The 26,413-nt window shown below is 41.6% G+C and overlaps 1 protein-coding gene across 1 annotated transcript in view; it reads left to right on the forward strand.

The window, feature by feature from the left end:
* The window catches only part of ADCY5 (adenylate cyclase 5), a 224,179-nt gene that overhangs the window by 179,019 nt on the left and 18,747 nt on the right, over nucleotides 1-26,413 (forward strand). The window contains exons 9-12 of the mRNA XM_026082174.1: nucleotides 11,393-11,415; nucleotides 16,029-16,173; nucleotides 17,758-17,855; nucleotides 20,568-20,655. Coding sequence (XP_025937959.1) covers nucleotides 11,393-11,415; nucleotides 16,029-16,173; nucleotides 17,758-17,855; nucleotides 20,568-20,655 — 354 coding nt within the window. The remainder of the gene's footprint in view (nucleotides 1-11,392; nucleotides 11,416-16,028; nucleotides 16,174-17,757; nucleotides 17,856-20,567; nucleotides 20,656-26,413) is intronic.

Consider the following 26,413-nt stretch of genomic DNA (forward strand, 5'->3'; position numbering starts at 1 on the left):
AGGCAATCATCAGATAGTACTATGTCAGGAGCAGGGAGATGTTACGGTGAGGTGCAGTTACAATGTGTTGATATGTGTATATAAATACATTTGTGTGTAGAGGGTAATATGGAGGGTTATAAAGGACCCGAATTTTTGTCACAGGATACAGAGCATGTTGCATTGTGAAGACAACCGTGTTTCCAGGAAAAAAAAAAGAGATACTTTTCTGGTGCTACTGAGAATTTCCCAAGAGACAATATTAAAGTTCCCAGTATTGCATTTTTGGGAGGGAACCATTATATTTAATAGAAAAGAGAAGTTTTTGGAGATTTTTCTTTCTTTTGAACACTGGCTCTGGTAGCTGTCTCTACTCTAAGGTTTGAAATATGTTAGTAGTAGTCCTGGATGAGATGGATTAGTATCAAAGGTGCCCATATACTCCTTTCCCACCCCACTTGTCATGGCATTTCAACACACTGACATGTCTGAGTGCATCGGCACTGCATCGCACAGAGATGCTGGTCCAGCCGGTCTTGTCCGGGCAGGCAGTCCTGCCAGCAGGAGATGGAGACCCTGGACCCTTGCTTCTTTCTTGTGGCTTGGGCTTAGTCCCTGCTGGGTCCAGCTGACTTTACATAGTACTTCTGGGTTAAGTTCATATTGTTCACCAAGGCGCTCGGGAGTTTATTCAGGCACTCGCACATGCATATAAGTAATGCAAAATATTGCATATGTGTCCCTGTAGTGATAATCTAAAATGCCCTGGATAACTGGACTTATTTTCCTAGTCCTAACCTTCTAGCTAACTGGGGTCAGAGTCAGCTGAGATTACAACTGTGCTGTGTCATCCTCTCTTGCCCAACAGCCTCTCTGCCTTCCTCCTGTGCTGCTCTGCTTTCCAGAGCATCCCAGATCCTTCTTTTTCCCCTCCCATGCGTTAGTGGTGGACCTTCTTGCCATGCAGAGCCTCCCAGGAGACAGCGAGCGGGAAACACCAACATTGCCGTTGTTAATCCTGCCCTCTCCTTAGCCTTGCTCGGAGAAAGCCAACCCCAGGGACCTTGCTGAGTTGTGCTGCCATGTCAGGGGTTTCCCCCACCCTGTCTCCCCCCCGAAGCCTGTTATTTTAGAGGCTGAGAAAGAGCAGACACGAATGCCATGGGAAAGCAACCTCTGAGCTGGCAACCTCTGCTCTGAACCTCACCCCCTGGGCCTGTGTCATTGCACAGGGTGCTGTTTTCAGCGTGAAACGTATAGAGCGGTTAAAAGGTTGCCGTGCTCGCTTTACACAGGCCAGACAAGCTGAGAGAAGAAACCTGGACAAGACCAGCTTTGTGGCTATCTGCAGAATATGAAAAGAGCCAGAAAACAGCAGCAAAGCTACTTTCAGCTGCTTTCTCTTTTTATTGCTTTTGTAGTACGTTTTCTTCTTTCCTAAACAAAAACAGGCAGTCCAGGACCAGTTACTGTCTGTATCTCCGTGGAAATGCAGACTTTTGTACAATTTGTGATACACCCAAAGGCACAGAGTTCCCACAAGTCTACGTACGCCAGCCTTGTGTTCCCCGTTGTTGCTGAGGTCTAAAATTTAATTGCAAAAGGGTCAAAAATAAAACCAACTTGAAAGCATTTATGATTACAGGTATATTTATAGCTATAAGAATATTTATACACTACAAAGAAATACTTTGCTTTTCCCAGTATAGATCTCAGAGTGCTTTTATACATATTCATGGATTTTAGACTTCTGGAAATAATAGTTGTGCCTCAGTTTTCATCAGCAAAACAAGTCTGCAGAAAGAATTAAAAAAAAAAAAAAGATCTGAGGATTGAAATAGTATATAAACTGAATGAAGTTTGTTGTAAACAATAAAAAAGGCAAATGTAGGTACCTACCAAAGTGCCAGGGCTGTTCTAGATGACCAAATGTTTCTTCTTGCATCCTTTACCCTCGTATGCATTGGCATGGCCTTAGTTGGAAAACCATATCCAATTTGGGAATGCAGTCCTTTAGGAGGGCATGGATGAACTGAAGATAATTCAGTAGAGAAAATTACAAATCGAGAGAGTTTCAACAATGTGACTTGTGAGGAAAGGCTGAAGTTTTGGGTTTGTTTAGTCTAGAAAAGAAAAGATTGAGTAGGAACAAAAGTCTTCCAGTACTTGAAAGGCTGTAAGGACAGAAGATGGTGATAAATCATTCTCCATGTCTGCAAAGGACAGGATGAAAAATAATCATCTTAATTTGCTGCAAGGAAGAGCTAAGTTAAGAAAAATTTTCCAGATGTAAGAAAAAGGCTATATAAGGAGCTTAAGTAATTCCTGATTTTACTGAAAACATTTTATTGATTTTATTTCAAGACTTTTCAGTCTAGGGGGAAATAGCAAAATGTGCAAATATAAACATAATCATGTAAAAACCGTATTAGGATAATTTATAGGAAATAAAGAATATATGATAGACTTAAAGATATTGTGAATTTTCCAGTCTAGGCTGCACAGAATTGGAGGTATTTTCTCATCTATCTCTCCCCGTAAAGAAAGGCCATACCTGCAGGCTATACCTGCAACACTCCTGACAGATATTTGTTCAACCCTTGCTTAAAAGCCTCAACAGCCTTGCTGGGTGTCCTCTTCAATGGTTTAATTATTTTTCCTGATGTTTAACTTCAGACTCCGACATTTCAGTTTTAAAATAGGCTGCTTCATGAGCTATTTGCAGTAGATAGAGAACAGATTAATCTTCTCTTTGCAGTTATCTTTTATGTGTTTGAAGACTATTACCATGTCTCTGCTCAACTCCAGTTCCTTCATCAAGTTCCTTCCATAATTTGTGCTCTCCAGGCCTGTGGTGGTGGTTCTCCTCCTGTGGGCGCTTGCCACGTCTTCGATAAGAGGCAGTGCCCCACGCTGAATGCAGTGCTGCCCAGATGATGTTGGTCACTGCCTGGGTCTTACAGCCAGAGCTCCTCATGGTATGTCCCAGTATGAGGTTTGCCTCCTCTGCAGCAGCATAGGAGAGTCCAGAATAAACCATGGCAACTTGACTTGGGTCCGTCATCTACTATGGTCACACTAGTAGTACCCAGACTGTCAGAATAATTGCCCAGGTATTTTTTTCCATTTGATTTTTATCTCAAAATTTGTCTAATCTTTTAGAAAGCATCCGTTTCAATACAGATCATCCATCACAGTGGGCAGAAGTCAGCACTTCACGTGATCAGATGAGGCAGTGTCCCGGGCAGGGGTGGTGCTTGGAGAACTAAGACGTGACACAGCTGAATGCTACCTGGCTTCTAGAAAAGGAAACGTTAGGCGTGTCATGAGATCTAGTCAGCCATGCAAAGTCCTGGCCTTGTTTCTTAAGGCTGCTGTATGTTTATTACACTTATTTTGCACTGGCTGGTAGGATTGAGCAGCTTAGCCTGTTCCACTGATACATGCCTTGGGGAAGGTTTACTGTAGAAACAGGTACCTGTAAGTCCTTATAACCAAATGTGAGCAGAATTGCTAATGTGATTACTGAGCCTGGTTGTAGATGCCTGGCAGGCTTTCTTTTATTTCTTTCAGCTACTGGAAAGGTCTAACATCAGGAAGTTTAGGAACAGAAAGAGGAAACCTTGAAGATCTGCAATGCTGATTTCACTCTGACCATGTGTCTGTTATGAGTCCAAGTACAATTCACTAAGCATTTAATCTGCAATGAAATTGTGCGTGAGGTCAATGTTAGTTACAAAGTAAAACTGAAATTAAAACAAATAGGGTTTCTGCACATGACTGCAAGCAGATGTTAAAAATTTAGGACAAAGTTAAAAAATACATCCTGGAAATGATTAGTGCAATGAAGAATAAGCTTTTATTTCAGGTAGGCACTACCTGATTTGTGTGTTCTGTGTTGTTCAGAGCTGCGTGCATGGTGTAGTACATGATACTTGATTGTTTGGTGTTTACTTTCTAATGAAACAAAACTCATCTACAAGCCTGGTCATTCAACCATATAGTTCTTTGTATCATTCACTCCGTTTAAAATCAGACAGTTCTCTGCATGTTGCATCACAAGTACAGCTTATTCCCACCCTCTGTTGTCTCCAAGTTGCCCATACAGTAGATTTTCTTGCTACTCAGAAATCAAAACTGGGGAACAGGTGCTTCAAAGGAACAAACTCTAGTTCTATGCCAACAAAACTGATTAAACACCAGAAATGATTACAAATTTAAAATAAAACTCAGTGGGGCAAGTTTTTCTCAGACAGTAGTGCAGCCCCATCAAAGGGAAGAGGATTTTACTCCATGAATGAGGCACAGAAGGGTTCACCCTCCTTCTAAAGGTTTTCATTTAACTTGAGGTCACCATTATCCTCTTTTCCAGCAATCATCCACTAAATCTGGTAATAGCAGCATTGACGTCAGTGGAGTTGGACAGAGGCACCCAATGGAGAAGAATTTGACCCGCTGTTTTTTTTGCTGCTATTGTGGTATTGAGAATCCCCTGAACTCTTGCTTGCTTAAGTAGGGAGAAACCCTCAAGCCATCCATTTTGCTGTAGTCTCCCTGTATTGCTGTAGACCTGGGAGGAAATTGTTAATCTAGTCTGGGTTTTATATTGCCAATTTGGTTTAGATAGCTCGCTAACAGTGAGGGGAGGAATCCTATCCTCCAGTTATTCTATATAATTGCTTTGGTGCTTCTGCAAAGAGGATTTGCCTGATTTAAATGTTCTGTGTTATCTCACTTAAAGGAGTGGGAGCCATATAAAACATTGTACGTTGCTTGAATTGTCAGAGGCTTCATACAGTTTTATATCCTCATCTGCAAACTTAAACTTTATTCTAGTTGATCAGGGCTTGCAATCATCCTTGATTAAATTCTTTAAAAGAGGAATAACAGTCAGCACTTGTGTGCCTAGCTAATATGCAACAGCTGATCTGCAGCTGCTTTTGTGAAACTTAGTCAGAGTTTAATATTTGCTTGGAAATTTTGCATTGATAGTTTTTCCACCATTCCATACCATGTTCTCAAATAAGCCATAGTCATAGAGGAAAAGGGGGGTTGACTCAAGACATTACTGAAAAGTGTCAGTCGATCTTCAAATGGGACTAAATTAAGCCTACAGAAGTAAAGATATTGATTACTACACTTGCTGTGGTGTCAGGGGCAGCTTTGAACAGGTGGATACCAGAGATGAAATTGTGGCATTTACCAGAATCCTTTGTTTTTCTTTTTTACCAAAGCTTTCTAAAATGCACAGTAAGTTTTAATGATAAAAGGATGCAGTTCTGCAGGTTTGGGTTTGATTTTTCGGAGATGGTGAGCAGCTATGGCTAGTGCCAGTGAGAGATTTTGATTAAGGCTGGATAGGTTTGCATTCAGGCTGTCTGTGTCTGTGATTTAGGTGTTCTGATTCAGAGCCTGTTTGACAGTAGTTTCTGTAAAGTTTCTGTTGTCTTTATCATCAGCTGGAGTGTAGAGGTGAAAGGACAGAGATTAAGCAGCCAGTGAGTGATACAGAGCATTTCTAGGACTACCTATTTTTAGGTCTTTTCTGTTTTGCAAGCTCAGTTATGGTAACTGTTAACAAGTGAAGCACAAAAAAAACATAAAATTTCACTTGCAAATGTGGCCTTTCAACTGTAGAGATTTGGATTCAGAGTTCATACAAAACTGGAAATTGTATGCAACCTGCACTTGTCAGAGGTGTAGGTTCACCAGAAGTTAATTAAAATTAAGGGGGGAATACCTATTTCAAAAGCAACAACTTCTGCTCTGCACAGTATAAATCTGATGGGCCGAACATATTCATGGGCTTGGCCAAATCCAGTCTGCCCGTTAGGGGCTGTCTACTAAATCATTTTTAGCAGAACAAAGCAGTGTGTGCAGTGCAGAGGGATGAAAGTCTATTTATCAAATGGGGTGGGATGCAGAAAGAAGGAGTGCTCCAGTTTTCCTTTAGCTCATTAGCATATGCTCCAGCTATAGAGGACACACTCATAAAATCTGTTTCATAAACTAGTTTTATGCCAGATTGTTGTTCTGCACTTAGACGCTTGTTAAATATCTTTCCTATCAGACTTAGTATTTTATGTGCCCTTTTTTTCAGAGCTCTGGTATAAAAATTGTGCTATTTCTGGCTTGAGTGCTTTAAAGTCCTTCAGGTTTTTTCTGCTCTTACACCTAGCATTTATCTTCAAAGCCTTGCCTCGTTGACCACAGGGACAAAGACAGAATGCATAACACTACTGAAAACAGAGGTGAATAATCAGTTATGCGGTGAGGCCGTACCAAGTTTGTTTTTAACTACATCTGCTGTCTGCCCATCAGGCTCCTTTTCCGTTTTCCATGGTCCCTGTCTCTGTGAAACACCTTTGCTTTGCAAGTTGGTCTGGCCTCTTACAGACTTGATTTTGTCCCTGCTCTTCTTGACCCTAGGTCTAAAGTTCTTTTGATCTCTCCCTTAATACCAGTTAAGTCACTTTTCAACTTTGTTCTGGAGGTGAGCAAAGGCATGCAAAATGGGTTTCTTTGTCATCTTTGCCCTTACAATCTTTGTTGGAGTTGCCAGTGAAGTTTTTAAGGCAGAATCCATGCTTTCAAACCATGGAAGGTCATAGAGCTCATCAGCCCCTCTACAGTCTTATTTCTGGAGCTAAATGAAAAGGTAAAAAGGGAGATAGATGTAAAGCCTGTTCCACTTTTCTTTGCCTAGTTACAACATCTTAATGATGTTCTCAGAGTTGGATGTTCTCAAAGTTGGAATTATTATTTCTAATGGTTCTTGATTTGAAGCATGATGGTATGGCAGTCAGCTTGTCATGGCTTTGACAAACAGTCTATCATTCTATTTAAGGAATCTCAATCTTCAAAGAAAAGGGCCTGGTTAATTTAGAAGTCAAGCAGAGAGATGGCAGTCATATGAGCTTTTAGCACAATAGATACTCATAAAACATCCCCCATAAAATTATAAACCTTTGGGACAGACGCAATGATGGAACATTCCCTCTTTCTCTCTCCTTCACGTGTCTACCTCCACTGAGGATGGTCATTAAAAGTAAGTGCTTGTAAATTCAGAGCCAGCTGACCTACCATAACAATATGTTTTTTTAAAAATCTCATTGATGTAGAAAAGAAGAAAAAGCAGGACTGTTCTTTGGTAGGTGGTGTTGCCTTTGAGGGAGCCAATTCAGCTAAGTTTGAGTTAATATTCCTGAAGACAAAGACAGACCTGTCTTAGTCTCAGAGCAGTTATTAAATGTTATTACTTTTACATTTGCCATCAGATGGCAGAATAATGCAGCCTCCTGGGGGAAGGGGTAAAAACTTGAGTATTGGGGAGATTTAAAATGAGATTGAATAAAATTTGCATGAGATCCTATATGCAACAGYCCATTAGTAATGCACTGCGATAAGAGCCTTCTTATGCCTTATATTTCCTTCTAGAGAAAAGGAATTTTGGCCTTAACAAGGGCTACTTCACCACCATGGTTGTGGAGCTGCTCTGGAGCTCCTGTGAACTCATATCTGCCTGATCCTTGTAGCCATCACCACTCTTGCCACTCTCGTCTCTGCAGAAAAATTCCCAGCCTTTAGCTCTTAGTGCCCTAGAAAGCTCTTGGCACTGCTTTGCGGCTAGCTGGGCACAAATCCATGAGAAGTCAAGAGGGGGATTTAGACACTCAACTCCAGAAATAGGCTTCTCCTCTTCCTGCCCCTTCATTCCCCCTCTACCAAATGAGAGGCCCCTGATTTTTATGTATTGTATTTCCTGGGCATCCAGGTTTCTGTTTGTGCGTGTGCAGAAATGCCAGTTTTGGCATAGCTTTGCGCAGGTCAGCACTGGCTCTATACCTAACAGGCTGGGTACGCCGCTGCACCCACACAGCTCGGCAGCCTCTGGCGGGCGGCAGAGTCGAAACGAGCTCAGGGCTGCTGGAGAGAGGCTTTATGGACGTGCTCACCACAGCACACCCCACCCCCCCGTTATTTCATTTTTCTTGGCCTGCTGATGGCATGCGGGAGGTAGTACCGCGTGTTGACCCATGCACTAGCACAGGGTGAATCGCTCCAGCAGCGCGGGCGGACGAGCGGCGTTAATGCAGAATGCGGGGCAGTAAGAGAGGAAAGCTATCACCTCTGTCTTTGCTGCTTAGTGTATCTTAAGGAACTTGTTATTTGTGGTCGTTTGTCTACTAGACCATGAGTGCGTTAGTCCTTAGGAATCAAGGCAAATCCGTGCACACCACATCTCTACAAGATTGATTGTGCTTAGTACTTACCCTGTGTATAACAGACCGTTACGGTTCATGCAAAAAGCCCTATGCTGAGCCAAAGGTTAACTGGATCAAAGCATTTGAGTCCTCCAGAAGCTAAACTATTGGTAGCTGCAGAGAAGACGACCAGTGTGCCATTAGTGCCCAAGCCTTGTGCAAGGGGAAGGAAATAATTTTAGTGAAGACTTCCAAGTGATTCTAATGGGCCAAGCATGCCCACAAGGCAGGAGGAGGTGAAAATACATCAGCGAGAACCCAGGGGGGAAATTTCCTTCCTAACCCTAAACATGGCGAGCAGTGAGACCCTGTGTGTGTGATATCTTCTCCACTTAGGAAGATTCTTGGTATGTAATTGAGATACTGGTGCTTTAATGGATAGGGGAAAAAATCTCTGGTGACGGCCGGATTGTTAAGCCATATTTTCTCTGTATCTTAGCAAAGTATTTCAGTGCAAATAAGAAAGATTTCCTGTAATAAGCTATCAGTTTTTAAGAAGCTGTGTTTGGGATTTTTTTCACTTAAATAATCTTGCAGACCTTTCTCCATGACAATTCCATTTTTGGAAATTTTGCATGAAGAATCTTTCATATAAAATGGGAATGTTTGAAGTGAATCATTTAATTTGCTTAACTAAAGAGGTTACTACTACTTATTTTAAGCTGATTCTCTTTAATTGAAGTTCAAGTCACTCTTAAATATTTAGTCTTGTTAGATGAAGATCCATGAAAGAAAATGTAATAATCTTTTGCTTTGTTGCTTTACCTGAAATATGCCTTTTTGGAGTTTTTAATTTTGAAATATCAATTTAATTTGAGCTGCCAGCATGAATAACTTCTAGGGTTTTAAGCACAATTCAGTATTTTAAATTGAAAAGCTTAATCAATTAATTCTGTATTATTTTAGAGACTTTCTTTATAACAGGTTTGCTGGGGGAGATAAGCAGGGGAGAATCCAATTCCACATGGACCAAATGATCACTCATATAAAYGGCCAGTTAAACATGCAGCTGATGTATTTGTCCGTGCTTGAAATACTACTCAGATGTAAGATGTACTCCTTTTTGAGGGTACGTCTGCTGAGGTTTTCTTGTGGATTGACCTGGTTGGCCTATAACCTCAAACTTGCACACCTAGAAGGCAGCAGTTTGAGGTCTGTATTTAGTTTCAAGATTTCAGTAGTATCAATGGTTGTGCTGCTGCCCATGAAAATCAGAGCATTTGGGGGGACCCTCCAAATGGAGTTAGTCATCCAGTTCCCATGCCGATAAGCTTGAAAATGTGAACTTGATGTCTGTCTAATAAATAAGTACAGTCTGTTTTCACACTGGTCCCCTCCCCTTAGTTGTTGGCTGGTAGCTGTTCGTGTTCGGCTGGTTTTCTTTTTTTTTAGCCTAACTGGCTATGACACCAGACAAATTAGTGAGCATTTTGTCTCCATGATTAATCAGTGAGCTTTCATTTTTGGCATTGTGTTATAGCATTGCTTAGAGGATAAATAAATAAATCAGATATTCCTGACAACTGTAAAATGATTAAGCAAAAAAATAACTCCACACAACAGAAAGCTGAATGATCCCTTCATCACTGTTTAATGTGAAGTCAAAAGCACATGTTTTGTTTGGTTTGGATAACTGGACATGCTAACTTTGAACCAACATTACTATTTCCTTCTTCCCACTGAGCATTAATCTGCTGGTGGTTAGTACGTGGGACCAAGAGACTTCCTTTATCTGAATTTCTGATGGGTTAAGTTGGAGTTGCAGTTTCTATTTTGAAGTGTGGGTTTTAGTTGGAGACTGAGTACATAAAAATGGAAATGTCTCACTCAGTGAATCACAGTCCTGACTGTTGACCTGAGTGATAAAACCCACCTTTTTCCCCATGCCAAGCTGATGTCGTTTGGACAGGCTGCCTTGGTTTTACTTCTGCCTCTCACAAAGTCACCGTATTGTTAACCAGTAGCAAGGTCAAAATTGGTTTTCATGTAATATCTGGTCGATGTTCTTGTCTCTGATGGTGTCAGACAGGGCAGCCGTGGGAAGACTTTTGCCAGAAGATTGCTACTTGCAATTCAGCCACATTGAGGAAGGATCTCAGTTTATTCCCCCCAGCCTGGTAGCGGCTGCAGTTCCCATAGCTGGAGTATCTTCATGCGCTCGGAGCATTTTTGGCCTGAGGTCCCTGGGAGGAAAAAGAAAGGAATTTGTCATGTCTCCCAGCTATGTTTCTTATATGTTTTGGAGCTCAAGGGACAAACCCTGTGCTTGTATATTTGACCCTGCCTGTCAAATATGCAAGCACAACTTTTCTTGACCTCGGTTAAATTTATGCCAGGATTTCAGAGGGCAGATATTGGCTTACCCCATGTAAAATGTCCATTTTGATTCCATTTGATCTATTAGGAATGTTAATACTAAATATTTAAAGCTATCTGTCCATACATATTTTTCTCTAAGGCCTTCTGGCCACTTTTAAAGTATGGCTGACCTAAAATACATACTGTTGTTACTCGGTTCAAGTGGTCCTGAAGGAATTACAAGCATTTCAACTATTGCAAAAATTATAAATAATTTCTGTATTCTTATTCAAGAAAACACACTTCGTGTATCCATATAGTGAGGACAGAAGGAAGGAGACCCCTTAAGGTTCCTATTGAAGAAATGAAAGTTGAAGTGCATCCAGCTCCCTTCACAAAACTCCAACTTAAAGAGGTGGAACTTTGTTGAATGCAACAGTTGTTCTGTGTTATCAGTCTGAATTTTGTCTCAAGAGCAATATATTGTCAGTATAATATCAGTATAATTTCCGTTATTGCATTTGTGATGGTGACCTTTTTTTTAAAAAAAAAAAAAAAAAAAAAAAAGGAAAAGACACCTCAAATAATGCATGGCAACAATCAACTGAAGCATCTCCCTTATCTTCGCTTCCAGAAATTTATATCTGAGGACATGTGTTTTTATAAAAAATTGTTCTGTCCACCTGATGACACAGCAGCACAAAATATTGCCTTGGGTTGGTAAGGTTCTCCATCAACACCTAACAAATGAACTCACTGAAACTCCTCTCTGAAATGCTATTCTTCAGAATACATGGTATTCTCAAGGTCAGCCTGTTTCCTAACTGTTGTGTCCTTTTCCTTTCTTTCAGGGTTTTGAGGACCCCAAGGACAAGTAAGCAAATTTACTTCTATCATACACTGTTAGGTTTCCAGATTTTGTTTTTCTCTTATTAAAAAGAAACAACAATAAAAATTAATGCCCAACAGACAAGAATAGTGCCTGGACTCCTCAGGGATTTCTCCTGGAGGGAAAGCCATTCTGAAGGTGCTGTATTGACTGGTGTGCATTAAGAATTGCCACTGCCCTCAAAACATATATTTGTCTGGGTGGTTTTAACTAGTTTTTGTAATGAAATATCCCGAGAACAAAATCTACATGTAAAGGATGTTTTACAGTGTTGAACTTCTCTGATAAGAAATGTGTATGTGTGTGTGTGTGTGTATATATATATATATATATATATGTATGTATGTATACAGTTTCTGAGTTTTATTTACATATATAAAATGTATAATAATATATAAATACAGTGTATAATAAAATATAATAATAAAATATAAAGTAATACTAAATATAATATATAAATAAATGTGTCTGTCTAAATAAACTCAGAAACTACAGTTAATTTCAAAAAGAAAATTCATACTTTCATGCTCTAAAATATAGACACATGAAAGCAGTTTTTCCATATTTTTCATGTATAACATTAAAAAAAATTGGTAAAAGTAACAGTTTAATAAGAATGGTATTTTGTGCTGGAAAATTGCTTCTGCAGAGAAAAAAAAAAATCCAACCATGTTTACCGTTAACTTTGGCACCTGAGTATAACAAAAGCATTTCCGGTGTTGAAGGTGCCTGTAGAAATTTCTTATTCAGTCACAGTGGATGGCATTAATTGTAGCCTTGCTCAGAGTGGGACAGGTGGACGTAGAGGAGCCTGATGATACGGCGCTATTGCTCCTTGCCAGCGTTCTCAGGCTGCTGGTCAGGACTCGGGGGACCTCCGTGAGCTAGGGCACAGAAATGCTTCTGAGCACCTGAAAATCCRTCTTTGGGAAAATTCACATCATGAGGACTGAGCACTGAGAACAGCCCTCCAAAAGTAAATGGGTGTGATGAGCTGGGATATGGCACAGCCAGCAGAAAGCGTGAGGATCCTCCTCTCCTTCCCTTGCCCTTCACTGCAAACTCGGTTGTCGTAATGTTTAGTTTGCATGTTCTGCTGGCGGTACAACGTGTCTCAGGAGAGTCACCCGGTTTTCTTGTGCCCGTGGCTGCCCTGAACTCTGTTGATATTAGATGCACTTTGGGCAGAAAAGAACCAGCATGTTACAACAGAATAATCCTTAGGAACATAGAAAAATGAAACATCCCTCATGAAACAGGGTATTTCCTTATAGTCTGTGCAAGAGAACGTAAATTCAGCTGCCTCAGCCCACCACAGAGTTAGCTGGGAGTGAGGAAATGCCGAAGCACCTCCACTATTGTCTAAAGGGTTGTAATAGCTCTCCTCCGTCCTGTAGCTTGAACAGGTTGCTTCAACGGCTATGGCCAATACCTAAGTGCTGGCAAGGGTGAGTGTGTATTTACCTGTGCTGATTCGGTGCAGCTCCTTCGTGTTGTGTAGGTTGCAGGATTTTTGCATTTCTATTTAGGGACAAAGGTTTGGCCTAAAAGATCTCTAACAGGAAACGTTCATAGTGCCGTTGTTTAAAATCAGCTATCAAAACCAGGTCAAGCACTCAGTCCAGTGCCCTCACACGCAGAAATGCTGAGCATGCTTTTCGCTGACAGCAGAGGAAGATGCAGGCACCACGCATCTCTGAAAAAGGCATGCCTAAACCCAGATTTAGATGCTGAATCTAAATGCAGATTTAGGTATTGAATGTGGGCATGAAGCATTGAAAATTATGGCCTATACGTAATTCTGGCACTCTTCATTTGCAGACAGTAACTAAATCAGCAGGCGGCTTTTGGATTGCTCTGCAGCCAGCATCGCTGGGTGAATTGCCAGCCTTTACGTTTGCAGGCAGAGCGCGAAAGTCGCTGCAAGCTCCGTTTGCACTGTTCCTGTCCCTCGCACCTTTTTTCTGGTGGCTGCATTCAGAGAAATATCAGTAGCGCCTTAAAGAGGTGTTTCTGAAAGTTTTGCGTAGGCTTGAAATCCCGCTTTTTTCCCCCCACCCGCAGTGATGTCCGTAAGCATTTCCACATACGGTTTTCGTTAGCCTACCGCAGGCCCTCGGCTCTGACTTACAGGCGCTGCCTCTAGGGCACTCTTCAGCCCTGGAAAACGTCGTCTTTCCATTCACACCTTCTGGTTATGCAAGTGTACCCAAACTTGCTGTAAACTGATGAGCTCGGGTACAGCTGGCAGAGCACCGTGCTGCCAAAGTCACCCGAGCAGCGAGGTGCGTTGGGGTGACTGAGCTTCCCCGCGGTCTATGTGAACGTGGGCGCCTCGCTGGGAATATCCGAGCAAGGCGATTTCAAACTTGCAGAGCTGTTTCTACCTAAGCCGCAGTCCCACAAGTTAGTGTAGTGTTAGAAATATCCTTAGCGCTATAATAACCTATTGCAAAACTAAAAACAGCCGAGGCCAAAAACTTGAGCGGGGTTTGTTCTTCTCTTTGTGTCTTCCTGAGCGACGCTTTTCGACTGGAACTTTAAATTTAACGGAGGTTCACTAAAATGCTGAGCCAGCTCTTTAGCCTGGGGTCTCGGGGAAAATATATTGCATCTCTCACATGTGGTATGAAGCGACTAAATGTGAATGACCCAAACATATAAATAACTAGCAGGATCTTGGAAGGCTTTCTGTAAATATGAAGCCTAATAGTTTGCTTGCTCATTTTTGAGTCTGGGGCACAGAATTGTGAGGACTGAGGGAAAACAAGCAGCGTCTTCTTGAGTGTTTAAGCAGATGTGCTTCCTCTAAGGAAGCATCTAGAAGTAAATTGAATTTCCTTTCCTTCAAGGGACAAAACCACATTTAATTTCGAAGTGGAATATATGACGTTCAAGGAATTAAATAGCTCTAGAGTCCAAAAATGARAGCAACTCTTTTTCCCCCAACCCTACTGAAATACTAAAATTTGCTAATATAACTCTAAGACGTTGAGACAAAATAGGTTTGCATTTGCCATGCAGTCACTGAATAGGTGCAGACGACGTGTCGTTGTGACACAGCTGAGGCACAGACGAGTTCAACTTACTGGCTGGGGCAAAGGGAGGTGCCATGGAAACAAGATGCTTTGTTTTTCTTTTGGTCTGAGGTACACGGTAGAGCTGTGGGTACCGAGTGCTTCTGAAAATCTGTTCTGGTATTGCAGAAAGTTTTTGGAGAGCCWTTCGTTTGAAAGTGGGCCTTTAACTTTTAGAATACAGTCCCGTTTTATTTGGGAAGCCGTTTTGAGTAGTCTTTGCTTGCAGCATAATCATACGTATAGAGGCCCGCTGGCTGCATGCAGCGTTTGTGCTTATACACTGTTATGCAGCACAAATAAAACCAAGGAGATATAGTATAGCTGTGTAGCCTTTCATTTTGCTTGTCAGCCCTCAGGCTTTTTTTTTTTTTTTTTTTAAGAGTGCCTAAGGTGAAGGTCACATAACATGAACTATAAGCTGCTCTGCCATCATGGGATTTGTGCATGGAAATAGTTATCCACTGGAATACGCCCCAGCACAAGCTCTGTGTCCTTGGCAATCATGCAAGCAGAGCAGGAAAAACAGCACTTCAGTATTAGCTTTTAATTTCTGCCTATAGCTAGGTTTAAGGCAGGCCATTAATGTGACAACATCAAGTTATTAAAATACTGTTAGATTTAAAAAGCAACTAGAGGTTTGGGGGAGGGGAGGAGGTGCTTCAAATTTCCTGATAGCACAGGATGCCTCAGGGCGATTTGGTTTTCGGTGTTATTTTTTCAAGAGTTTTTGAAAATTAGCCTCATTTTTCAGAAGCTGTATCAGAGCATYGGAAACACACTGGCACTGAAGGTTATCAGCAATTTTAAAATCTCATTCCGCGTTTTTGGAACGTAGAATCTAATTTCATATTGTCTTTGCTTTTGCTACCTTTTTCCTAGCTCAAGTATGTTAAGTAACTATCTTGTACAAGTGAACAGAAAATTGCAGTCTGGTTTATGCTTCCCACACTTGTAAATGACTACAGAAAAGGGAGAGGGAGAAGAATCAGGCCACATTTTTTCTCCACGTTTGTTCCTATGAACAATGTAAATGCTCAAAAATGGAGAATTGTTCAAGTTCAGAAATTTTCAGAGGAATATTTACAGAAATGATATCAGGAAACAGGGAATCCGACTGTTTTCATGAATCCTTTTGCCAGTTTGGGCAATAATGGATATGARAGTATTGAAATGCAGGGAAGAACAAGGCAGAGGAATAGTGGAGGGAAACTGCTGACTGCTTTTAGGGAATGATGCATGGTAAAGAGACCTCACGGAGGGGGGGGAAGCTCCATGATAGATATAGAACAGCAAAAGAGCAAGTAAATCAATTCTTTTTACTAGTGAACTCAGGACTGGCAATGCGCTCTGGAGCTGATATCATTTTCCTCTCAGTTCATAATCTGTTTTCTAGTTAGAAGTTGTCATAAGTGAAAGGCCGTTAACCTCCGGCTTGTTATACAGTGAAATGATAACATCAGGTGAAGAGGGGAACATCATCATGTCTTCTTATGTTCCCTTTTTGTGACATCTCCTCAGGAACACACAGGAAAGTATGAACCCTGAAGATGAAGTCGATGAGTTTCTGGGCCGTGCCATTGATGCCAGAAGTATTGACCGGTTACGCTCCGAGCATGTGCGCAAGTTCCTCTTAACGTTCAGGGAGCCGGACTTGGAGAAAAAGGTAATGCTGTYGAAAAATCGTTGCAACAGGTCACTCAGGTTTCTTGTGAGTTTTGATTCTCCTGCATAAGCTGAAGCTTTTATTTCTAAAGGTAAAGTTAGGTTTTAGATGTTGGAAGTGGGGTTGTGGGCTTAAAAAAATCTGTGCTTCTTTATGGAAACGTTAATGTATATGCATCCTTAGAAAGCCACAGTCATCCGAAGGGAGCACTGGGCAGGAAAGCCAAGCCATTTCTGTCAGACACACATGAATATGCAACAGTGAGCTGTAAACGGAATCCAGAATAAGCCAGATCTGTTCCACTGAGCTTAAGGCATCCAAACTGAGATTGCGGTCACCCCTCATCTCCCTCAAAGTCACTGAAGAAAGTGACTTTTTGAGAACGCAGCCTGAGATCTGAATCACTTCTGGAGGGGCTTTCATCTTCCTTTGGCCATCCAGGGAGCCCCAGGTGCTGCAAAGGTTCACTGGGGTGCATTCATACTCCCCTTGTCTTTGGAGAACCTGTTTTAAGCACCAGTTAGTCATCTCTCTCAAATTTGGGAGAGTAACAGATCTGCAGTTTTTCTGTCTATAATATGGAGACAACAGCTTCTCTAGAAAGTTGCAAAGTTCAATTCAGCTCTGTCAGGAGGTACCTGGATGCTATTATGAAGGGTACCATATAAGCAGCTGTTTTTAATTACCAAAAGAAAATTAAGGTYGTCTTTTTTTAATCCTAATGACACAAGTCCTCAGAATACTTGAGCTGTCTTCAGGTTAAACTCATTTTTTAATGGGAAAAGCTTTTGTTAGATATCTAATATTAATTGAATTTGAGCTGTTTTTTTATCATATTGTTTAGAAATGCTCTTTCAATCACAAGAATTGCAATCTATTGAAAAAGCAGACTTYTCCAGGATTTACAGCTACTCAATGAATCAGTGTTGGATTCAATAAAAGCACAAACATGTCATTTTCCCCAGCTACTTCCCTTTAATTTTATAGCTGAAAACTGCTAGGGAAATTAGCAGTTCACCTGTTCTGAGCATCTTTTATTTCATGGTTCAATCCCTGAGCCCATCTGTAATGAGCCCTGTGCTTCAAGCTAAATAAAGCATCTTTGGGAATCGGATGCAGCTCCCATGTGACTGATATGTTGATAAGTAGTTGGAATGAATGGCTGTGTGAAAACTGCAGCGTCCTCGCACTATCATTAGAGCCAGCCAAGCCGTCTGCACAAAAACAGAGGTTTTCTCATTAGCAGCTCTCATTCCTGTTAGAGGAAACTTCCCATGGAAGAAGTGAATATCTGCCAATGGTGACCTAGAATTCTGGTCTCAGTTAACCGGTTCTTGTTCCTCTTGTGTAAGGAGCAGAGGGTGATTCTTCTTTTCATCCATCTACGTGGGTTTCTTCCATGGCCTTTGGTTCTGTTTGAGCCGTTATGCTTGCCTAGGGAGAAGGGGAGTTTGCAATTTTAGATGTTTCCTACCAGCGGTGCTTTCCAAGGACATAAAAAGAATCTGAGTAAGTAGTTTTTGTAGGCAGAAGGCAGCTGACTGTGTTTCCCACGCTAATGTAACCCTGTTCACTTTCTTGCAGTACTCCAAGCAGGTGGATGACAGGTTCGGAGCCTACGTGGCTTGTGCCTCCCTAGTCTTCCTCTTCATCTGCTTTGTTCAAATCATAATCATGCCACAGTGAGTATCTTTTCATCCCTTTGTTCCCATCTGCTCCCCTCCTGTATTCTGCCCTACTTCTCTTTGTTTTTTCTTGAGGTTTCAGAGCACCAAGGGGAAGAGAAAAATCCTTAAATAATTCATGCTCAAGTGATGCCTGGTGCTTATTGTTTTCACTCATTTCTAGAGCAGAATTAACCTCCTCACTGGCATGTGAGGATTTCTGTTTTGACAGCATGTTTTCTCTTAACATTTACCTCCATTTTAGGAAACTACTGTAGTATTTTTATAAGCCCATGGAAAACAAATATCACTAAGTTGGAAGCATTGCCTACTAAGGCACAGTATACGTTCACAGTATAAGGCTAGGCTCTCCTCTTATCTAAATGCAATAGGACAGAGCGGTGTCTGCTTTATGGATGAATTATGACTTCTCATCTGTTTATTCCTCTGGACTCAGAGTACCAGTGCAAGAAGAAAGGTTCGGAGGGAGTTGAGCTACGCATGTCCAAGTTGTGGGCAGCTCACACTTGGTTAAAAGATTGCAATAATTTCTTTCCCCAGGCAAGAGAGAGACCAGAATGGAATTAAGCTTCTCAGGGCTGTGGGGCACTGTGCCTTTGGACCATTGCAGTGTATTTCTTTATCTGAAAGTCACAGCGTAACCCACTGGATCTTTTCTAGCAGTAAGCTCTGCAGGCATGGTATTTATTCTCAAAAAATTCTTGAAAAAATCCCCCAAAATAAGCAAGTTAGTATTTTCCAGTGCTCTGGTTTAATAGCAAGGATATCTCCTTCACTGTGTACCACTGTGCTGGAAATAAATTTGGAGTTAGTCATTTTTAATTTAAAGAATAAGATCACAGAAGCTCTAAAAGCACTTCATCTTCATTACAAGAAGACAAAAAATTGTTTAAAGAGAGTCCCGATACTCTTATTTGTCATTACCACTGATTTCTATTTCTGTTCACACCACAGTTGTTTCCAGAGTAGAGACTGGTTTGTACCATTCAGATCAGATATTCGGAAGGTCATAGAACCAATGTCTAATGTTTGAGGTCACTCACTCTCCCAAGCAAGAGGGCAATCACTTCTGGTCACAGAAAAATTAAATCAGAAAAATAGCATCGATAGAAACGTGCTGTATAACCAGACAGATCCACTTAGGGAAACAAGAAGTGAAGCTGAAAGAGGTTCAAAAGTGAAATCAGATCAATCCCAACACTTAATGCAATAATGACCAAAAGTGTTCTTTAAAAGTTTGCCCTCATTTAGTAAGGGATTACACTTTGGATCTCAGGAGTGGCTGTTGCTGCTTTGAATTCACACTTGAAGAGGCCCTCTAACAGCCTTTGTGTTGCTCATCAAACTCCCTAAGCAGCCGCCAAGTTGTCTCTGTAAAACCCAGTTTAACATTCAAAATAACAACTTGACAGTTTCTGATCTGTGGCAACCATGTGGCTGGCTCTTTTGTGTTACACAAGACCCATGACAGTATGGGGTAAATGTCATACTGGTCAGCCTGCTTTCACGTGGCTTATAACAGGGTAGGGTGGGTTTTTTTTGGTAAGTTCTTCAACATCATTAGGCAGCCTGAGCTGTCTGAAAGATAATTTGGTTGAAGAGTAAATACAGTTTAATATCTTAACTGCAGGTCAGATATATTTTCCATCACCTTTTGCCTGTTTTTCCTTATATTTCAATTGCATTGTTTAGTCTTTTACTGAAGATAACAATTAAGCAGCAAGGCTTCATGAAAGACACAATATGGAATTTGAATCTGAAACTTGAGACAAAATGGCAGTGATAATTTGTGAAGATAAAGAGGAATAGCTTTAATGAATTTCACAAAGGCTCAAGCAGTGAATTAGCAAGTACAATTATCTTTGTAGTCGTGAAAGAACACAGAGACCAGCTGGCTTTGGCGTGGTTAGCCTTAATGTCACGTTGCAAGAACACTTCCTTTAAATTATGAGCAAGGCAAACTCCTGGGAGGGGACCTGTCCTTTCACACTGAGACCAATCATTGGGAAATTGTTGCTGAATATCTTCATGATCAAAACACATCAAAATGCATAGTACAGTGCTGGCCCCAGGTCTTGTTTGTACTTCAAAAGTGGAAGGAACAGAGAAAAAGGAGGAACCTCTCAAACTGACCGGGCTAAAGCCGTTTCCCCTAACTACCCTCTTGCCGTGGTTGCTCCCATCCCATTCAAGAGACGGAGCACCGACGTACCCTCTACATGGGAAGGCTGGTTAGCTAACCCCATTGAGCTCTCTCTCTATATGTTCCCACGTAAAAAGTGCAGGGTTTCGCAGCTCTTCCAGAGGCGCAACCGAAAGGCCAGGGAGCAGGTCTCATTAGCTTGACATGAAATGCTGTGCACTTGGCCACAGCTGCCCACGCTGCAGCTTGGGGGCTGACCCACTGCAACAAATTGTTCTGCCCTCTCCCCTAGCGCACGAAATATTTCTCGGTCCCTCTGCTGTCTCCCTGGCAGGAAGGTGATTGCTACACAAGGTGCAGTATTCTCTGCTCTGCAGCCCGTGTGAGTAATTCAGAATAGGACAGGGTATCTGTTGGTATTTAAGGCACCATGTATCTCCTACCACTATCCTAATTAGAGAGCCCATGCAGTATGTCCTAGCTTGTACAAATGTCGTATTCTAGAGAGCAGAACTTAGCTGTTCTATATGGTGTGCATTAAAAAAAAAAAATCTCCTTGATTTCAGCTCTACGTTTATGCTGGGTTTTTACCTGACCTGTTTCCTGATCCTGACCACAGTGGTGTTTGTTTCGGTCATTTATTCCTGTGTAAAGGTGAGCAATGTTGTTTCTTTGTAGAGCCCTTTGCCTAAGCCAACTGGATCAGTAATCCGTTTCTTAAGCTAACAGAGCATGTTTTGTTAGCCGTCCTTTCCACACTATGTGATAAGGGTTACAGAAAAAGCCTTTGATAAGACAGAATGAACTGCAAACAGATGTTAGGGTTGGCATCTCTTTAGCTCAGCAAGAAGTAATCACTCTGCAGATCTGCATGTCTATTAAGTCCCCTGCAGGCGCTCTTGTATTGATATAAGAAGAACACATTTCCCAATGTGGAACAAAACACTGACCATTCGTTTCCTCCCTGTAAACTTCCTGCAGAGTAGCCTGTGTGCTGTCCCCTGCTGCATATGCATGTTTTGGTAGGCAGATAATCAGAAGCAGAATATCATCAAGGAAAAATGTCCTGGGGGGACATAAAAGCCATAAACATATAACTTTATCAGCCTTTCTCAGATGAGTGTACAGAGCTTTCGGCATTTAGTGAGCTCCTTTTTGTAACTGGTGTCCAATAAGCAAAGAAATACATAGTGTAAAATCTGAAAACATATTAAATATTCTTGGCATTCTGTGGTAAAATGGCTGTCAGTGCTCTTGGGAAGGGTGGTGTATTCATGTTTTTCAGTCAAAGGTATTTGTATTAAAATGTTGATCCTAGTTGATTGTATCTTCTGTTTTGGGGATCATTCCATGCTAACAATGTCTGAACCTGGAAAATGTTTGGATTCAGGCTCCCTAGCCCAAACTCTGCTTCGTTCCTCAAGAGCTTTGAAAAAAATAGCTCAGTAACATTTTGTTTCCTGCAGAAGAAATAGGTAATGGATTGTGTCAGGCAGATGATTTGTCTCACTTTAATTTTCTTCTCTGTGCCATTTTCGACAGTTGAAAGTGGGTGCTTTTGACAGACTTACACCTTTCATGTCTTTTTGCTTTTTGAAAGTTCAATTCTGAGAATTAAGCTTTCCCTTCTCATTTAATAAGAACTATGAACTGTTTCCAATGAAGGAAGCTTCAGGTTATGTTTAAACTTGCAACTCACAGGGCTTCCCTTGGGCTCATGAACATTTTAAGAGAGCCTAGTGCGTAAGTGCAGCATCCCAGTGGCCCTGCTCGTTTACCTTGCTTGTTGTTAGTCTTCCTTGTTTCTTGGCAATGGGACTTACAAGCCAGAGAGAACGGTGCTAGTAGGAAGACTTGGGTCCCTTGAGCTGAGGAATAGGACCCAGCGATGCCCGGCTACGTTTCACGTGCCCGTTGCACATGAGGATGCTACTGAGTGTCCTTCCTTTGCAAACTGGTGATCTGCAGTGGATGAAAGTGGTCACCATTGTGGAGAGCTTTTGGTCACAGGCAGAAAGTACTCAGAAAGCCAGTGCAGAGTTGTGCTGAAGCCTGTTTACGCTGCAGTGCCGTGGGCAGCAGGGTCCCAGCACGCCACCAGCCGCGACGACCAGGCCAGCACACCAGCCCGTCCGCGACGCGTGGCGCTGTGCAAATAATGGCGCAGGAGCTCTGGCAGCGTCAGAGCTCTGAAGCGTTTGAGCTGGCCGACCTGCAACCAGGCAGATTTTAAAGAGCATGGCTGTTTTTCACCCACTGGCTTTTACAAGCTTAAATTGTTTTCACAAACTGACAGCACCACTCCTTTTTTCTGAGTGTGTTTTCTGGTGCATTTTTTCATCATTCAAAGTTTTTGGTTTTGGCTTGGGGCTTTTTGGTTTGTTTAATGTTGTTACTGGTCTGAATTAATGATTAATTTAAAAGGCGCACAGGATTTTTCAACCCTGGGAGCTTGTTCTGTTGTGCTTTCTTTGCCTTTAACTTCCAAGGTCCCATAGAAGAGGTCTGTCCAGTGGTGCCTGCAACTGTTTTGGGGCTGGCTTTGCCTCACGGGACGGGCCCTGGCAACACAGATGGACAGACGTCACGGAGGATTCAGAGTAACAACATCAGAATTTAAGGGAATCTTGTAAAGCTCCCGGTATTTCCAAAAGTGAGTTTTCAGCATTCTGCCCAGACCCACAGGGTATTTGTGTATAACATTCGCTGACACCAGTGGCATATGTGCATGAATTGCAAATATTAAAGACATAGGGCTTTCTAGCTCCTGTACCTTTTTTGATTGCCACTTTTTTTAGTGCCCCAAATWAGCTTCTGCATTAGAGCATCTGATTATGAGATGGCTTGTTCGTGAGGATGTGTACTTCTGCTGTAGGGTTGGCTTGGCAGTTACCTGTTGGATGTCAGCAGCTCCCAAAGCTGAAGCCTGCTTCTATCATGAAAGATTTTGGTGCTTCAAGTAAGGTTTTTTTCTAATTGATCAGCTTATCCAGCCCTTGATTAAGGAGTATTACTTTACTACTGTACCAGCCACTCAAAAGATGCTTTTAGAGCTTGGGTTAGCTGGGAGAAATAGTTCTCAAAACTCAGAATGACTACTTTGGAAAAGAGCAAGGCTTGTAATAGTCTTCCAGTTGCCTGTGCTACCTGCCTATCACCCAGAAGCAAATTCCACCCCACAATCCATATTTCAGGTTGTTGAGAGAGCAGTATATAAAATACTACTAGCAGCTTACAGATCAGGCTTTGACTTATGGCAGGATCCATAAAGCAATTTTATTGTTGTGATACTTGCGGTGGCATGGCCTAAGGCTTAAGCCTCTGGAGCAGGATCCAACATTTTACAAATATGCACAAGGAAGGCACTTTCACAGATCCTTTAGATGAAATTTTAAGGCGCAGGGATATCAGAGACTGCATTAGTTTATTTGCTTCACAGTCGGATGTGGGATAGGAAGGAGTGTGTTTTACATACTAATAGTTCCATACAAAGTTGTAAGGCAGGTGTTCAACCCAGGAGATCAGCAGAGGCGTAACTTTTGTCCATTTGCTGTGCTATTATATGATAAGTGGCTCTTTTTCTTCCTCTTTCCAGCTTTCGTATGAAATTTTCCTTCCCTGTTTTGGCCTCTCCATCTCTGGCTTTGACAGTTGCCAGCAGGCTCTTTCTGGACAGCTCGATTGTGTTTTATTTTCTTTTGCTGTCATTATTATCTTCTACTATAAAATTCTCCACGGACTAGAAGTTGATCCTGGAATTACCAACCCAGCCAGCTTGGCTTTCCAAGTTTCTTCAGCTGTAATGAACAAGAGAGTCCCAGTTCTGTGCTTTGATGCTCAATGAAGACTTGGCCACCGAGAGATGGTGTTTTTTCCCAATAAAATCTAAGGTCATGGGAACCAGGGTCCCTTCTCAAATACTCCACTGACAGACATCTGTTTTGCTACTAACTTATCAAGTTTGTATTTCTTCTTAAAATCCATAACTTTTGGTATATACACTGCTCTGTGGAATTCAACTTTTTGCATGTTCCTGGGAACAAGTATGAGAGAGAATCCAAGTTATCCCTTACAAGATAATAGGATTTTAAGACAGTAGCTTTGCATGGGTACAGTTTGCCTACCTGTTTCTCTGTCTCTCAAGGCGGGGGTAGAAGCTCACAAAGTTGGTTTTTTCCTCTTCTTCTTAAAAGGGAAAAAAAACTCTCTGAAAACTGTGCTTCTTTTTTATAGACTAATGAAACACTGTGGAATAAGTTATATAAGTGGACTTGCAGCTTCAAGTTGCCTGAAGATGTTGTTTTTTACTCCAGAGGCATCTTAATTTACCTCAAAATGACTCAGAGGCTTGTATTACAAATTGAAAAATCAAAACTTAAAGACCTCCTACTTTTATTTGTTTCACCACGCAACAGTAATTGTATCCAACTGGTTTTCCTTGTCCACAATATATGTTAAGAAGATTGAAAGGAGAAATATTACTTTCCTGTCTGTGATCAGCTGTTGCCGCAATATACTGCTTTATTTAGTGTGCTTTCTGTCGTGCAAATGAATGCAGGTTGTGGATTAACTTCAGTGTAACACTTGTACTTGTTATGCTTTTAAAGTTTGGACTTTGACCTGTGCAACAGTGCTCTGCCTTCCTCTTCTATATCAGCATTACTACAACAGCATCAGCTTCTGGCTTGTTGACCAGTCAGGGTGGATCTCTGAATATAAAAGGACTTAGTTCTTCTGCCCCAGCTTCCCCTGTATAAAAATACCTATCTATACACTGGATGTAATAACAATAGAAATTGGCTAACTGCATGCTTTCAGGGACTCTCCCCTTGGGGGAGCTTATGTCTTCCAGCAGCATTTATAAATATCAATTGGAGTCAATTGGACAATCCAGTTCACTTTTTCCCACTGTGGTTATTTTTCTTGACACGGGGTTTTTAAGAGGACTAACGGGTGGCCTCAAGCTTGTGTAGCAACCTGAATGTGAATTTGGCTAGCCGAATGGATCACTGCCGTTCTTTTAGCCCCTTTTCCCCATAGCTGCACATGCGGGTTTAGAGGTGCCATTTCATCAGACCTTTCTTCGTTGTTCTGTTCTTCACCAATGCAAGATTTTACTCATATTAAGAGGAGTAAATGGTGTCGGACAGTACAAACCAATGGGCTCACCAGCAACAGAGTACAGATTTTCACTGTCCTATTAAGTCTTGATAGTTCTGCTTCTTTTACTAGGACAGAAAGGATTTTATTGGGCAGGAACAGAATTTTTCTTTTTTGGGGGGAAGATCTTTTTTTTTTGGTGTACCCCTGGCCCGCAGATGCTTCTGCGGAGGGAACACTGCTGGAGTGGAGCAGACCTGTTAGTGCTGCAACAGGTCACCCATTTCTATCATGGAAGTCCTCCAAGCGGCAACCATTCCTGGTCTCTGCGTTTGCTTCTGTAAAATGATGTGTGGTGTGGCTGTGCAGCTATGCTCTCTGTTGCCATCCTAACCTATCGGGGTTTCTGGCATTAGTTTCATCTTCAAGACTTTTTTTCTGGCTGCACTTATTTACTAATTTAACCTTTTCCCTACTTTGCAAAGTGATGAGAACCAAGATTAATACAAAGAAAACACATTTTCATTAGAATTGAAGCGCCTTCCCCTGATAGCTTTGCTTGATATCTCAGGCTTGGTTCAAAGTCAGGCTTTTTTGAGATTGTTGGCAATAGAGGCTTGAGCCAAGATCCACAACAAAGCACTCCCAAGTTTTATTTCGGTGCCTGATTTCCCAGAGATTGCAGAAGGAGGTTAGACCCATATGTACCTTTGTGGAGCTTGGCCATGAGGCCCAAACATGAGCCTTGGGGGGCAGCAAGATCTGTCACACTCTCCTCCAGGCCCAGCCTCTATCTCCTGGCTCAGTTTAAATGATACCTTGGGCTAATTCCTGTCTTATCTCGGTTTCTCTGTTTGTCCAATGAGAATAGTGCTTCAGAGAAGTGATGTGATATTAATTTAGTGTTTAGGTGGTGTTTGGAAGAGTGAAATACTAAGTGCTAATCGTTACTGTCCTACAACACTTGCATAACAGCTCCTCCAGCAAGGATAAAAATCCACTGCTAATTCCCTATTTCCTCCTTTGTGATTTCTCCTTCTCTTTTCACAGAAATGTGTTTTCCAAATTTGGCTGCGTCTTTCCAATTTAGCCTTTTATAAACACAAATCTGCTGACTGAAGCTGGATTTTGAAATCCAATTTAATCAGCCCCCCGCAACCTCCCTTGAATCCTAGCTGCTAGATTAGAAACCTTTCTGCCTGATTTCCCTCGCATGCAGTAAAATCAGGAGCAGCTCTTAGAAAGGCAGTGGACCATCATGAAGGCACAAGAAAAAGCATATTGTTCTTTTGGTTGTATTCAGCAAACATTT

Source organism: Apteryx rowi, unplaced genomic scaffold, assembly GCF_003343035.1.
Source record: "Apteryx rowi isolate R43461 unplaced genomic scaffold, aptRow1 scaffold_57, whole genome shotgun sequence".
Classification (NCBI taxonomy): domain Eukaryota; kingdom Metazoa; phylum Chordata; class Aves; order Apterygiformes; family Apterygidae; genus Apteryx; species Apteryx rowi.